This window comes from Eumetopias jubatus, unplaced genomic scaffold, assembly GCF_037043125.1.
Source record: "Eumetopias jubatus isolate StellerSeaLion01/CBP00866 unplaced genomic scaffold, mEumJub1_p1.0 scaffold_17, whole genome shotgun sequence".
Taxonomy (NCBI): Eukaryota; Metazoa; Chordata; class Mammalia; order Carnivora; family Otariidae; genus Eumetopias; species Eumetopias jubatus.
In genome coordinates, this window is record NW_028274823.1 from 73,328,114 (window position 1) to 73,343,628 (window position 15,515).

General features: G+C 46.0%; 1 protein-coding gene across 3 annotated transcripts in view; it reads right to left on the bottom strand.

Moving 5' to 3' along the window:
* Positions 1-15,515, bottom strand: part of SIPA1L2 (signal induced proliferation associated 1 like 2) — a 104,108-nt gene that overhangs the window by 78,823 nt on the left and 9,770 nt on the right. For all 3 annotated transcript variants that reach the window (XM_088020193.1, XM_028104594.2, XM_088020192.1), the window contains exons 2-3: positions 6,546-6,679; positions 4,675-4,863 (exon numbers count right to left, since the gene is read on the bottom strand). In XM_088020193.1, coding sequence (XP_087876319.1) covers positions 4,675-4,863; positions 6,546-6,679 — 323 coding nt within the window. The remainder of the gene's footprint in view (positions 1-4,674; positions 4,864-6,545; positions 6,680-15,515) is intronic.

A 15,515-nucleotide genomic window follows, 5' to 3' on the forward strand; every position in this document is an offset into this window, starting at 1 on the left:
CGTTATTGGGCCCTAGCCTTAATGAGAGTCCACCAGAGATGCGCTAAGCAGCGCTAGCACGTGTAACCCCAAGGTCCCACGGGCCCGAATGCCCGTGGATCCCGGCACCCGCTGCCTCCCCTGCACCCACGGACTGCCACGCTGTCATCCGCATCCTTGGAGCTCAATCCCGTTTGTCCTCTGCTCTGCCACCTGCTGCTCACAACAGGCACTGCTCTGCCAGTACCACACGTCAACACCATCTGGCCACCTCGTCTTGGGCCACCGGGTCCTCCAACGCTCCCTGGCCGCTCCTGCAGCCTGGCCCAGTCCGCCCTGGCATCTCCAGTGGGAAACCCCTTTCTCTTCTCACATCCGCCGCCACGGGAGGAGGCCCGTAGCAAAGCTGTACGGGGCCCCACGATTTGGGCTAGTGTGGCCTCATGCCCGTCAAGCAGAGTGCTCACCAGACCGGCACAAGTTCTCCATGTGATTCCTGAGTCTTCTGGACTCTCGTTCAGGCAAAGGTCAAACACCCAGAGAGAACTGGACTCCCCCGGGCCTGCTCTGCTGGCTACGGTGCTGTCCACTTCACACCCTTCTTCCCAGCCATCAGACAAACCAGCCAGAGTCTGGGCCCTGACTGTGAACAGGATCTGCGTTCCCTCCCAGAGTCCCCTGGGCCCATGAAAATTAGGGAATGTGGCTCCAACAGATTTCAAAGCCCCCAAGTGTTCCTAACAGCCATCAGAGCTCTGGTACGGTGAAAATGTCCTGTAGCACGCGTACAGCCTGGCACGGGTATCACACACGTTTACTGTGAGGAGCCCACGAAATGGAACCATCTCTAGGATCTTAGAACAAGCAGTTGGGATTTGCTTGCTATGATGGCGGCCATTCCGCTAAAGCCGTAACAGAATGAAACACTGGGAAGAGACTTCTCTGACTTAAATCTCTTACAAACATCACGAAAACAACCGGAATGTAATATCAACCATCACTCCTCCCGCGCTGCATCACAAAGCTGGCAGCACACCCTGCAGTTAACTGGGGCACAAAACAAAGGGGAGACCCCAGCACCCAAGCACTAAAATTCCCAGTTCTCTCAGAACAGGGTTTGTATCCAAGCTCTCCAGACCTGGGGCCGCCCCCTAATCCCTCACCCTTCCCCCTGACCTTGATTTAACTATTCTGAGCTACAGCCAGTCCCACAGTCGTGGGAGGGGAGCTCAGAAGGCTCTCGGGCATCAGTACTGTCAGAAACCAGAAATACCTGCTTGTCGAAACTGCAAACCGCATCAGTGCTGAGAGCTGAACATACAGACAGGCTGCACAGACAGAGGACCCAGCACAAGAGGGTCTCCTTGGCTTCCTGGGACAGGATGACCATTGACTTGCTCCATTCCCAAGGGCAGAAGCCTTGTCCTCATTAACAAGGAAATTTAAATTTAAACGAAGGTGACAAAAACAACAAAGCCTCAGAAATGCCTTGCAAATAAACTGGAGTGGGTACGGAAGCCCTTCTTTCTAGTGCTTTCTCTGGACTAGGTCAGCTTCTGGCAAGCACACAGTCTTACTTATTTAGATCATCTCTTTAGACCCCTGTGACTTCACCAGAAGCAAGCCTGGTATGCAAGTAAACATATGTATCTAGGGTGAGGGAGACAAGAGGAAAGCTGACTGGAGAACAAATTAATCATTCCGCCGAAGATGCCATGATATTCTCAAAGAGCGAGTGGCCGTAATTTATCTGATTTTTTTTTTTTATGTCAACCTATATAATTGTATAGAGTCATCTGACATATAAATTAAGAGAGTCTTTTAAAATAGGAAAAATGGGATTTGAGAGGTTGAGAGGTGAATTTATGTAGATAAAGTAACAAAAGTTTCAGAGTCTCACTTAGTAATTACTTCCCTTGTCATTCTCCATCGAGGTGAGTCTTTCTGCTCAAAACATCTTCATGAACTTAAAGAACGGGGCACATGACCTGAACATCTACTGAATGAAGTTCTCGCTACAAACCTATGTCCTGAAGACAGCAGATGCACTTAATTAAGTGACTGGGCTGAACCTGGGCAGTTACAGACCCCAAGGAAGCAGCACACGACAATATATCCTTTCCGTATTTTTTCAAGATTAAAACCCCCTAAGAACAGTACCGGAAAACTGGCTCATCCCATTCCTGGGCAGATTTACTATTAAGAAGGTGAATCCAAAGAACACTACCTGGAATAAACTCTCAAACACTCTCAAAGGTTAGTGGCAACTTTTTTTTTTTTTAAAGATTTTATTTATTTATTTGACAGAGAGAAGACAGTGAGAGCAGGAACACAAGCAGGGGGAGTGGGAGAGGGAGAAGCAGGCTCCCCGCGGAGCAGGGAGCCCGATGCGGGGCTTGATCCCAGGACCCTGGGACCATGACCTGAGCCGAAGGCAGACGCTTAACGACTGAGCCACCCAGGCGCCTGGTTAGTGGCAACTTTTAAGGATCCTTTAAAAAGTAGGATGTTAAAAAAAGCCATCCATTCTCTCTTCAGGATGAAAATAAATAGTATCTCTTCCTCATGTAATATGGGAATCAGACACCATCAAGAGGTATGGGTAAGTGACAAGACCACACTGTACACCATTAGGAAAATATACCAAAGTCAAACAAATACAATTGCCAAAGAAAAACCACACAAAATTCAGCAAGAGCATCGGTTTGCTTAAAAGCAGAACCCGATTTTCATAGCACTAATCTCAACATCAGACTATAAAAAGGTGTTCATTTAAAAGCACTTAAACTCTTCCTTTAAAAAAAAAAAAAAATTGCCTGGCATAGCTTCTGGACCTGTTCTGCTCAACAGACCGCCCAAGTACTTGCTTCGTTTCGTGAGGAGATGGTCAATGGTAACTGCCGTGATGTCTCTCAGGGCCCTGAGGACTTTGGGATTCAGGCCCGTGGACGAGGGGCCATCTGTAGGATTTTCTAAAGCAGCTTGAGGGGACCAGATACCTCATTCACCATGCTGAACAGCAAGTACAGTGACAGGTTTTAAAGGGGAACCACATACGCTAGCAACCTAAAAGGACAGAGCACATTCTCCCATGACTGGAAATAAATAGGGCAATAAGATATGAAAATAAGTGCTGTTCTTCTCATCAAGGCTGCTTGCACCTGGAGTATCTGGACCAACACCAACACGTCCTTCCTATCTCTCCCTGGTAACGTGTCTTCCTCACCTGCCGCACGGACATCTTGTACATTCCACACACTTTACCAGTCACGATCGTGGTCCAACTATCCTGGGTGTCACACAGTTTTACAAGTCAACTGCTCTAGGGGAGAGTTTTGGTTTGGTTTAGCTGTTGTTTTTAATGTCAGCCTTCCTTCTTGAGACAGACTGATCTCAGGCTTATTCACTCTGAATGTTACAGCGCCCACTTCCTTTGGCTAATCACGCAGTGTTAATTTCTTAGACAAATTACTATTTCATCACTTTTAGAATTCCAGCCATCTGAATATCAAATATGCCATCAAACTACCACACTGGTGTTACTGGGTCAACCGGAAATACCTATTCTCTTTAAAACAGGCAAAGGAATTTTCCTTAGAAAATTCTGGAAATATACATCACTATGATCTTCTTTTTGGGTTTTAAAGCATGCATGTAAAAACAAATTCGCTCATTTGAAATAAGTTACATACACTGGGGTGCCAACCTCTTAGTTTCCCACTATGAGTTATCTCATATCTGACGCTTAAAAGACCTCTTTCCATCGGCTGGGTCACGTCCCTAACCTGATCATCATTACTTCTCTCCTAGATGATGTCAACAGTCCTTAATTGAACTCCAGGCCATCATCAGTCTTTATCTTCACCAGCCTGTCTCATTCCCTTGCAGCAGGATAAGCCTTCTAGAATATAGCTCTGATCATGTCTCGTCCTCCCAAAAAGCTTCAGTGGTTCCCTACTGCCTCCTGAATCAGGTGCAAACTCCTTAGCCTAGCTTTCAAGGTCCTATGTGCTCTAGCTTCAACATGCCTTTTTTTTTTCTTTAAACTACAACCTCCTAAGATGTGCCCTTGTCTTATAAAGAAACTCATCACAGTTCCTAAAGCAGCCAACTGCTCCCATCCCCCTCCTGGAATTCTACCCAAGTCCCAGTTACAATGCTGCCTCCTTCAGATGTGTCAGCAGATGTTATTTCTTCTTTTCCCAAAGCACTCACTGCATTTACACTTCCTCAAGATCCCCTACCACATTCTGCCTTGCAGAGGTCTTTTGGTCTTACTGTCCCGCTGGGGCGAGGGACGACTTCTTGGCGTCAGTCTCCCCAGTGCACGCTGTCCATTTCCACCTGTTAGCATCAATGCTCACATACAGTGGACAAGAACAAATGTGAGTTCAGGGAAAGGCCCAATGTGAGTTGTTTAAACCCTAGAAAAAATAACACTGATCTCTAATAATCACGAATCAGATGTGCTCTTGCTAGTTGGGATGCACCAAAACCTTGTTAAAAACAATACAAGTCAGGAGGAGTATTACACTAGAAAGCCATCATGTTTCTTAGGAACAACCAGAGGAAGAAAATGCTTCAAGGCATTAAAAATAAAGGATCTCAAAAGAAAGATGGATGGGAAAAATCCAAAACATTTAGAAACACAGACACGCACTCACACCCAAACAGAGCCACACTCATTGTACACACCCCTTGTTCATCCAGCTTGAGCAGCTGTTCCGAGACCTTGGGTGAGTTCGAAGCCTGTCTCAGGCACTGAATGCTCAGCTCTGGAATGACGTACTCCAGAACTTCTTTGAGAGGTAGTCCCCGTGCGGTACCATGCCTGGTGGTAGAGGGTATGGCGTCTTCTAGAATTGCTCCTCGCAGGGTTGTCAGCTACAGGGACAGAACAGAAGATTGCAGAACATCACAGAAGAGCTCATGTTTACTCCCGGTTCCTTCTTGAAAGCCTTTTTTTAGTTGCCTTCCAGAGGCAGAAAGGTCAGTCTCTTTTCTGAGTGGGGCAAAAGCGACTACAGCCCCCCATGGGCGGAAGCAACATCAACACTCGAAGAGTCTTTAAACAACAAAAGTACACGGGGCTCAGGGATAAGCCCGGAGGGGCTGAAATATCCAGGAAGTGTGCCTGGAGAATGAGGGCAGCCGGGCAGGGCATGATGTTCCTGGAGCTCTTGGAGCCAACCAGAGCCTGATGTTGAGGAGAAGCTAGAGATCCTGGGGCTGGGCCTGGCCCCCCACACCTTCCTCCCACCGCTCCCTTCTCTTTTCCTACTGCCCTGTGTTCCACACCAACTTTTGTTCCATTCCTTCCTTGTCTTCTATTTCACTTTCCTGGTGAGTCCTGAAGCTGAATGGGGATAGCCGGTGACACCCGTGGGCAGGGTGATTCAGGGCTCAGAAGATTCCTGGCTACGGAATTCTGCCTCATGACCGTGATATGCCCTCCAATGTGTGAGGGACGCACATGATCGCCATTCTGACACCTGCCTCAGAGAGGAAATCCCAGCACTGCAAATCAAGGGACCTAGCTCTGACTTACCCCATTCCGACTCTGGGAAAAGAACTGTTAGCGGACAAGAGAGTCGGGGTGATGGTTGTAGCGGCAAGGTCTGCCTTGTGCAGAACGCTCTAGAACATCACTGCCCAGCAGAATCTTGTGCAATGATGAGAATGCTCACTCTCTGCCCTGGCTGATACAGGAGTCCCTGGCTCCATGTGACCAGCATGACTGAGGAACTGCATTTTGAATTTCATTTAATTACTTTAGATAGTCACGTGTGGCTAACGGCTACTGGGTCAGACAGCACAGGCCTGTGACTTAACATACGTCACTACAAGAGAGGGGCTCTATCTCCTATCTGTCCAGCATAGAGCCCAAATCACTAGAGAATCTGGCAAGCCATGCAGCAGAACACAGGTTCATGCATACACAGGTGACCACCAAAGAGCTCCCTTTCCTCTCTCTGATCTGGAAGGAGCCAACCAAAATACGCATGCTGGAATACTTGCCGAATACACCCCCTCTCTAATTATAATAGGTCAAGAGAATAAAACCTGATATGTAGGCCAGATCTCCTTCTTTGGAATCGGCATCCCTACCTATTCGGCTATGTATATATATTGTTCCGTTCATACAACAATCTCACTTTTTACTCAAAGCAAGGCAAGCAAGGCACTAAAGCTGGGGCCTCGGACTAATGCAGTGTGCGCAGACAGCCCGCCACCCCCCCCCGCATCGTGGACCACCTGATTTCCCGCACTAGACTCCAAAGCTGTTTGTCCGTTCTGACATGAATGGTCCAGTTCATACATGTCCTCTCTGAGCCCCTAAACTTTGCGCTCTTACCATTTTCTCCTTTCTATCATGCACCAGGAAAGTAAAATCATTGCCCCTTAATATGTGACAAGGTTTCAAATTTTTATTGGGAATGAAATACTGGAGGCTCTTTCAGTGATCTTAACTATAATCACTAACATTATACCTCATCTGAAACAATCTAGCGCAGCCATGTCAGAGGTTTCAGCCCAGGACAGCAAGGACACAAGACAGCCATTACCTCACTCGTCCTGAAGGCCACTCGGTAATTGAACTGGGACCCCTCTTTCTCCTTGGCGTCTTCCACCTTCTCCCTCCGGATGCTGACAGCCACCGGGCCAAGGTTTTCATCGATTCCAAAGTAGTTCTGGTGCTCTGTAACAAGAGACAGGGGTGGCATCAAAAGAAAGGAACAAAGGACCGGACAGGTATCCATCGGCGTGTGTGTCCAATCTCTGAAAAAAATACTGCATGGGTCTGGGTACACAATTCCCCAACTGTGTTTTATCAAAGGGTTTTGTTTCCAAATCTGATGTCCTCATACATTTCATCTTCTGTTACTTCCTCTCCTCATTCTGCTCGGGCCTAGCTCATGAGCGCCAAAAGCCTTCCCACCCCTGCCTGCCCTCTGCCACCATGGAAGAGCGTCCCCGGAAAGAGTGTGCTGCCATGCCCAGAAAGTGTCCAAAGAAGAATCTAGGTCCTCAAAGACCATTACCAAACGGCTCCCCTCCAGATGGGAAGGTCACCTTCTCTGACCGAATGTGGGCACTTGGACTAGCCAGGTAATCTTGGCACCCAGTCCGGTGGCAAAGCTCACTCCTTCATTACGATGTCACTAAAGTACCTGGCCATCAAATGTGAAATTTTACAACAGATGGAAAAGACATAAAAGGTCATTAGTTGCTGAGGTCAAACTAGATCTACTGATTCTATAACTTGGTTTACTCTGTTCTCAGCTAATCGCGACTTTCACATAAAATCACTGGCCCTGCAGAGTTCTAATCCATATGGTCTCACTGCAGGAACAGATTTCGGAGGTCCTCTCGTCTATCTAGTGCAGAAATCCCTGAGCACACTGCTCCGAGGGGTGGTCTTGAGTCTCATCACACATTCAACAATACATGCCAGGCACCGTTTCGCGGCAGGGTCACAATCCAGGACAAATTCCCATTCGTGAAGCTAATATATGAGCCTGAACTCTGCCAACGGCGGGAGGCTCACTACTTGGTGAGCAATCGCTTCTGGATCGTGGGACCAAAAGTTCCTCTGTCTGCTGAAAGAAGTCAAAATGCTCTACTGCAACCAAACTTTTTAACTGTCGTCTTCTGAAAGGATGCAAACTTAACACTCAGATGTGGTGTGAACCCACACGAAATAGGGGGATCAATTACCTGAATGTTTAGTCATGCAGCTTACCTATTTTTAGCAGCCCCATCATATCAACAATCCATGCGGAGCAGGTGGGAAATGTAAACAAACCCCCAGGTGGTGTTCATTTAATTCTTAATGCACTGTTACCAGGTCAGGTCCCCAAGGTGTACACTCATAAAAGTAATTTTTTTTCATCCTCTATGCAGAACCAGACTCATCCCTTTTGACTGTCACATTAAAGGTTTGGGCCCATCTTCCCTGACTCTTCATTTTTAGTTAAAAAGAAATAAAATGAATCAGATATTTATAAGCTTGAAGAAAACTGCAGGTATTCTGAAGTCTTTTGGCTCTGCTAACATTTTCTGCCACATTAATTTTGGAAGGAATAAGAAATGTGATTCAGAAAGAAGAAATCAGGGTGAAAACAGCTCCTGCCATCAGCCAGGGCAAACATTACCCAAAGCCAGTGATGATTATTGGCTAGAGCTTGAAAAGGCATTTGCTTCTTTTCTACTTTACTTTCACAGTCATTTACTTCTTTACCTCCTACGACCAAATGAGGTTAACACTGTCATTATTTCTCTTTAGAGTCCAGGCTACAAGTAGCATGCATGCACTATTTCAGGGGCTGGTGGGTGAGTGATTGAGTTACTATAGTCCTGGGCTTTCACAATAGGAAAGAAGCCTTTGTTTTTGATGGGTAACTCATCCCCTGGGTAAATTACATGCTAATTCACAGCCAGGTTAACTGTTAACAGACAAAAACCACTCCAGTGAAACCAAACACACATTGTAAAAAATGTAGGGGGTTGAGGAGAGCTGACCCAGAAGCAGTTATTTGGATTTTAATCAACAGTTTAAAAACTATTCAATGAAAGTAGAGATTAAAAGTTAATTGTCTACTTCAGACTACCAGGTACATTATCATTTTATTAAAGTTGGCATTGGTGACTATTAGACCCACGGCATTATACTAGATCCTGTGGAAAATGCATCTTTAAACTTAAGTCAGTTTAGAATTTTCTTAGTTGCAGTCTGTCCTGACAAGAACCTTTCTCTTTCCCTCTTTTCTCCTAAGGCAGATGCGTTAAGAAAAATATTCAGCAAGTGACTCCAGTACAACCAGTCATCATCAGGCAAAAGCTTCCTTTTTAGAACCCATTTCGACAAGTTACCTGCAAAAATGCTCACACTGATTATTAGGCATTTGACGAACGCTACTGACATGAATCCAGTGAGCTTCAAAGTATTTTAGGGAGAAAAAGAGGGACCAAGCCAACAAAACTCTTTCTTGTGGTGAAATTGAGTCCAGATTACGGGCAGAATCACTAATTCTAACACCTGACAACTAAAAATTCTACAGTGTGCGCTGCTCCCATATCAGCAGGTGCTTCAGGCACAACAGACCAGGGGCGGCCAGGGGCTGGTACCAGGGGAAGGGGCTGGTCACAGGGGAACACACGGGAATTTTCTGCGTGGGTGAACTTCACTGTAGGTAAAGTATACCTTCATTTTTAAAAACTAGGGAGGAAAAGGTCAATGAGAAGAAGAGCCAGTAGGCCTGGCAAGCGGATGGGTCTCTGGCAAAACAGGAGTCACGAGTGCTCCCCCAGTCCCATGGACCACCCTCCACCCCTGCTGCCCCTCGGTGAGAAGAATACCTGCTCCTCAAGTACTGGCTCTCTCCCGGCATTTTCTCATACGACCTCCACCCCATACTCTGGCTCTGGGTTGGCAGGCCTGTCTGCCGCGTGGGGCACCGTTGGCTTCCGGGAGTGTCCTTTCTGAGTGAGCCACCTCCAGGGCTCTCCTTCGGGATCTGCTTTGGGGCTGCCCCTCTGGCCTCTCCCTGTAACCTGGATGTGTCCCAAGGCTCCACCATCAGCCCATGGCTGTCCATTCTGACTCTGTCTCTGTCTTTCAGTCTGAACGTTCGTCTTGTCTGTCTGTCCTTCCATCCACCCACCCATCTTCTCCTGGAAGTTCCTCAGTGACATCACCCCAAACTCTCTACAGACTCCCCTCTCCCATAACTCCCCTAACTCATGCATTTGCCCCCTCGGCCTGGTGCATCCTTTGCTTTTCTGTGCTTGATGTTCTAATGCAACCTTTAAGACTCAACTCAAACATCGCTTCCACAGAAACTCTTCGCCTCACCTCCAGATGAGGCTGAGTCCTTCAACTTTTATATCCTCAAGGCCTGATTTGATAGGGCCTAATAAATTATAAGTGCTTAATGGAACTGTACTTGAATTAAGGAACTCAAGTAGGCTCCCCTGGTGCTGCTCAAAAGTAATGGTCTTACTGAACCTCAGCCAGGACCATCAAAATAAAAACAAGGAGGCAGCTCATTTTATGCTGGTGTGCAGAGAAGGCAGTGTGAAAGGTCTTGGGACCAGAAATGTAGCAGGTTCTGCCCCCATGGGAGGGGCGATATGGTTTCTTGAAATATTTACAAAACTGAGAACCAATGCATCTGTTAGAATTCACATGTCTTAGTGTCTTAGTACTGCTATAAATTGCCACAAGCTTGGGGACTCGAAACAACACTCATTTATGGTTTCACAGCTCTGGAGGTCAGAAGTCCAAAATCCGCTTCAGTGGGCCACAGTCAAGATGGTGTCTGGGTTGCATTCCCTCAGGAAGCTCTAGGGAAGAATCTGTTTCCTTGCCTCTTCCAGCTTCTAGAGCTGTATTCCTTGAATTCCTTGGCTCACAGGGTCGCTTCTTCTATCTTCAAATCCAGCCCTAGATCCTGCTTCAGTGGCCACAATGCATTCTTCTCTGTCAGATCTCCTTCTCCCTACGTCTTACTTGGACACTTGGGATGGCATTCAGGTTCCACCCAGAGAATCCAGCATGGACTCCCTGTCTCAAAATCCTTCACTTTATCACATCTGGAAAGCTGCTTTTGTCATATAAGGTAACGTAAACAGGTTCCGGGGATTAGGGCCTGGGTATCTCTGGGGGCCAGTATTCAGCTACCAAACACACTTCATTCATTTGAATTCACTCCAATAGCGAGCATGGGCTAGGTCTCAGCGATGTGCCAGGCACTGATAAATATGAGGGATACGTATCGACCTTGAGCAAGACACAGCGCCTGCTTCATAGAGTTTTAGTCCTGTGGGGCCAACACTACTGGAAACAGACGAGAGTTACACATTCTAAGTTCTGTGACAGGACTAAACATGAAGTACCATGGAAACACCGCTAATATCCACTAAGAACCAACGATCCAGAAGAAAAATGCCACATATGCAGTAAAAGCAAATGTCACAAAGCCCGTCTCCCCTATTTTAACATATTCATATGCACACAGTCTTAAAAAGCTGCTCTCCTTCTTGCTCTGCTCCATCCTTCCTCACTCTTAATTCTGTTCCCACAAAACACTTCTTCGAATTCTTTTACCTACTGAGTATTCTAACCCACAACCACAACGTGTCCCCTCCCCCTATTAAGGGTTGTACTTGGTTTTGGTGATGTTTTGTAGTGCTCTGTCCTTCCTTCACATCTTTCTTTGGATTTAGTCCAAGGTCCTTGATGTTTTAGGATAATGTAAATAGTATCTTTCAAAATTTTTCCATTTCTATTTGTATGTTTCTAAGTACAGAAAGAATTCAGATGGGAGATTTGATTATTTCTCCTTTTAGTTTGACCAGTTTTTTTTTTTCTTCTTTTTCCTTTACATATTCTGAAGCTCTGATTTTGGTGCTTGGAACTGACCCTTTCATCATTATGAAATACCTCTGTTCATCATAGTGACCCATCTTGCTTTACGGTCCACTTTGTATTGCACTGATCAGGCGGGGACCCAACTGCTCTATTGGGGGAAACCCAGCTACCAGTATAGGGAGGTCTTTTGCTCTTGAGCCCATCCATGGCTCCAGGGAAGGTTCTCCCATTCTCCTGTCTGGAGGCCTTGAGCCCAAATAAGGGCACAGGGCTGGGCATCTCACTGTGTCGACTTTCACGTAACCCCTACTCTCTAGTGAAGTGCCCTAGTCCTGCCCTTAGTTGTGCAGATGTTCAACTTCTCCAGAATAAATCTTAAGCTTTCCCCCGGGTGGGGATGAGTAGTATATGGACTACAAGGGAGAGGAGAGAAAACCTAGATTTTTAAACCTATTCAACTGGTCCCCTGCTCTCAACCCTGCCCCCAGCTCTTCTTCCAAGGTACCTGGTTCTGCAGTGAATGGACTGGCTTCCTGATGGCCTGTCCCTGCCACACACAGCCACCCCCCCAATGCTGGGGGGGGGGGGGCGTTTTCCCATCTGCAAAACCGGTCTGGCTCTTCCGTCTGCTTTGGCGTATCTAGCCTTCCACTGATTTTCTCTAGTTCTCTTTCTTCCTTTGTGGCTTTATGCCCTTTGTTCTTCCTTCACTATCATTTTTAGTGGTGTTTTGGAAGAGGGAGAGGCAACATGCGTCTCCAATTCGTCACACTGAACTAGCAGTCCCAAACTCAGGTACTCTTAAATACCTACTTTTTTTTTTTAAATACCTACAATTCTAATAAGTCTGATTACTGGTTTCTGAATCTGGGCTATGCTAACTTATCAGCTGTTGAACCTTGGGTGAATTACATAACCCTTCTTAACCTCAGTGCCAGCTCCCTGCCCCCCCCAAATATATGCATCACACTTAGCATCTTTAATCTGAGAGGCATTATAACTGAAGACATGAGTATTACTGACAAAAGCCTAAATCACAAACAAAAAAGGACTGAACATAAAATAAACAGCATCATGGGGCATTTCGACTTTGAACCCAACAGTCCTACAAAGTTCAAGGGTCAGCCTGAAGACAATTCACGCTTACAATCTCAAAATGCCGATCTGTAATCACGTAGAAGGGAACCCTCCTACACTGTTGGTGGGAATGCAAGCTGGTGCAGTCACTCTGGAAAACAGTATGGAGGTTCCTCAAAAAATTAAAAAATAGAGCTACCCTATGACCCAGCAATTGCACTACTGGGTATTTACCCCGAAGATACAAATGTATTGATCCGAAGGGGTACATGCACCCCAATGTTTATAGCAGCAATGTCCACAATAGCCAAACTATGGAAAGAGCCAAGCTCTCCATCGACAGATGAATGGATAAAGAAGATGTGGTATATATATATTATATACAATGGAATATTATGCAGCCATCAAAAAAACACGAAATCTTGCCATTTGCAATGACGTAGATGGAACTAGGGGGTATTATGCTAAGTGAAATAAGTCAATCAGAGAAAGACATGTATCATATGATCTCATTGATATGAGGAATTCTTAATCTCAGGAAACAAACTAAGGGTTGCTGGAGTGGTGGGGAGTGGGAGAGATGGGGTGGCTGGGTGATAGACATTGGGGAGGGTATGTGCTATGATGAATTGTGTAAGACTGATGAATCACAGACCTGTACCTCTGAAACAAATAATACATTATATGTTAAAAAAAAAAAGAGAAGATAGTAGGAAGGGAAAAATGAAGGGGGGGAAATCAGAGGGGGAGACGAACCATGAGAGACTATGGACTCTGAGAAACAAACTGAGGGTTCTAGAGGGGAGGGGGGTGGGGGGATGGGTTAGCCTGGTGATGGGTATGAAAGAGGGCACATTCTGCATGGAGCACTGGGTGTTATATGCAAACAATGAATCATGGAACACTACATCAAAAACTAATGATGTAATGTATGGTGACTAACATAACATAATAAAATAAAATAAAATAAATAAATATAATCACCTAGAGGGGCTACATCCCATTTATGGTAGTCTTTTAAAGAATGCAGTGGCATATATTTTCCTGAATGATTTCTATCAGGAACCATCATTTTTTTTTAATTGAGGGAATCCAAAATTTGCATATTCCCTTTTTCACCCAAGACTGCACATTAGCCAAAGAATCTTTTTTCTTTTATGTCTGCCTCCCCACAGTCGTTTCAATTTTTCCTTCCCCATTTCACACAGACACACTCTTTGAATGCAAGCCGAGAGAGGACATTCCTGCCACTCACAATCATCACACCTTTGGACAGGTCAGCTCCGAGGCCCCCTAGCTGTTCTCTAAGGGGTCTTTTCATGCTTTCAGTTAGCCAGGGAATAGAGCAGGTTACCTGGACGTGCCTCGAAAGAAATCACAATCTTCTGCTTCACAGCGTAACAGTATACCTTCCAAGTACCATGAAAAACAGGGCAGACTCCGAAGTCTCCCGGAGGGAGCCAAGTTAACCCTGTGCCTGCCCCCTTCAGGACAGCTCAGCTTGCTCATCTGCATCATGTGAGCTTTCCCATCTGTGGGCAGAGGACAATGAGCAAGCCCCCCTCACCCACGGAGCCTGTCCTGGTCCCAAGCACATGATTTCCATAAAATTGCTTTAAGAGTGCATCAAATAAAATCCTTCCTTGGCAGAACGGAAGCTGTAAAAAGACTGGAAAAGCTGGATGAAAATCCACATATCATGCAAATACAACAGGGCACGATCAAAAAAATCGGTTAATGAGATTGCAGCATAGGAAATGAGATTCAGCGCATCTATCTCTGGTGCACTTTGGCTAGTCAGTAAAGGAAAAAGAAATCCAACTCAGAAGAGTTAAAAAAAAAAAAAAGGGTGGGGGACACCTGCGACCCTGGCCCAAAGGCTATTTCCAGGTACTTCAGTAACTTGGAAGCGACATTTATCAGGTTCGTCAATAATGAACTGACCAGGTGAGGATCCCAAATCTGTGGTGCCTCCCAAGGTCAGGTACGTAAGAGCAGAACCCACAGCTTTCTGCCTTACAGTTTCTCAGGGGCTAGCCCTGCACGGCCCACAGCACCAGTAACAAGTCCTCCAAAGCCACAAGAGGCCGTGAATCTGGGCCCTGCAGCCCTTCGCTCTGTTGAATGCGGACAGCAGAAGCTTTCCTGCTCTTCTTCCATAAAATGCAGTTTAACATTTCTTCATTCTTTCAACAGAAAGCTGATCACTTAACTGTTGGCTCACTGCCTACCGGGGTTATGTCCACGGCTGCAGGTGACTGCTGTCTAAATCCCCACCTACGATGTATCCGCTTTCCTGCAAACAATTCCGTGTCTGCATCTTAGATCACCTCCCCTGTTCAGAGCTCTCTTGAGACTTACAGAGAAAGAGTCAACAAGGGACAATGGGTGGATGGGTGACTAGAACAATGGGGCCTGCTTTTGCAGATAATAACATGAAGAGTCATTAGGTAACTTTAAGAAATCTCAAGCTCCCTGCTCATGTTTCAGGGATTAAATTACTGAATTTACCACAATGCAGAGAAGGATGCATTTTTGCTACATGAAGGCTCCTTTGACCAACATTTAACCAAAGTATTAGCTAAGCTTGAAAACCTGAGGCATTACAGTGAAAATAACAAGATTTAATAAAACTGACATAAATGAACTCATTTCCTCCTCCCTACTTCTGAGGAGGTATCCCCACCTTACAGATAATATTCCTGAGGGGCCAGGTGACTCGCTCGAGGTCACAATCTTCACAATCTGGGGTGACAGGGAGGGTACACACCCTAGGTAGGCTGTTTCTAGGACTCTCTCATGCAAAGGGTAATGAGAGCCACAGAAAGTTTGAATTCTAAAAATCAATTAATGCATGCGTGGTAAAATGAACACAACTCACAGATGAGCCAACACGTCTGTCCTGAACATAAGGACAGTATCTTGGGAGACACCGCGTTAGGAAAACCTTGAATGAAAAGGGAAAGACTGGAGGAAAAAGGCAGCTGTCAAAGGCTTCCTTCGATAATCCATAATTTTGAGTGTTATTTGCTACAAGAGTGGGAAGGAGGAAGAGAACGCTAGAAGAGCAAGGAAGAATCCACTG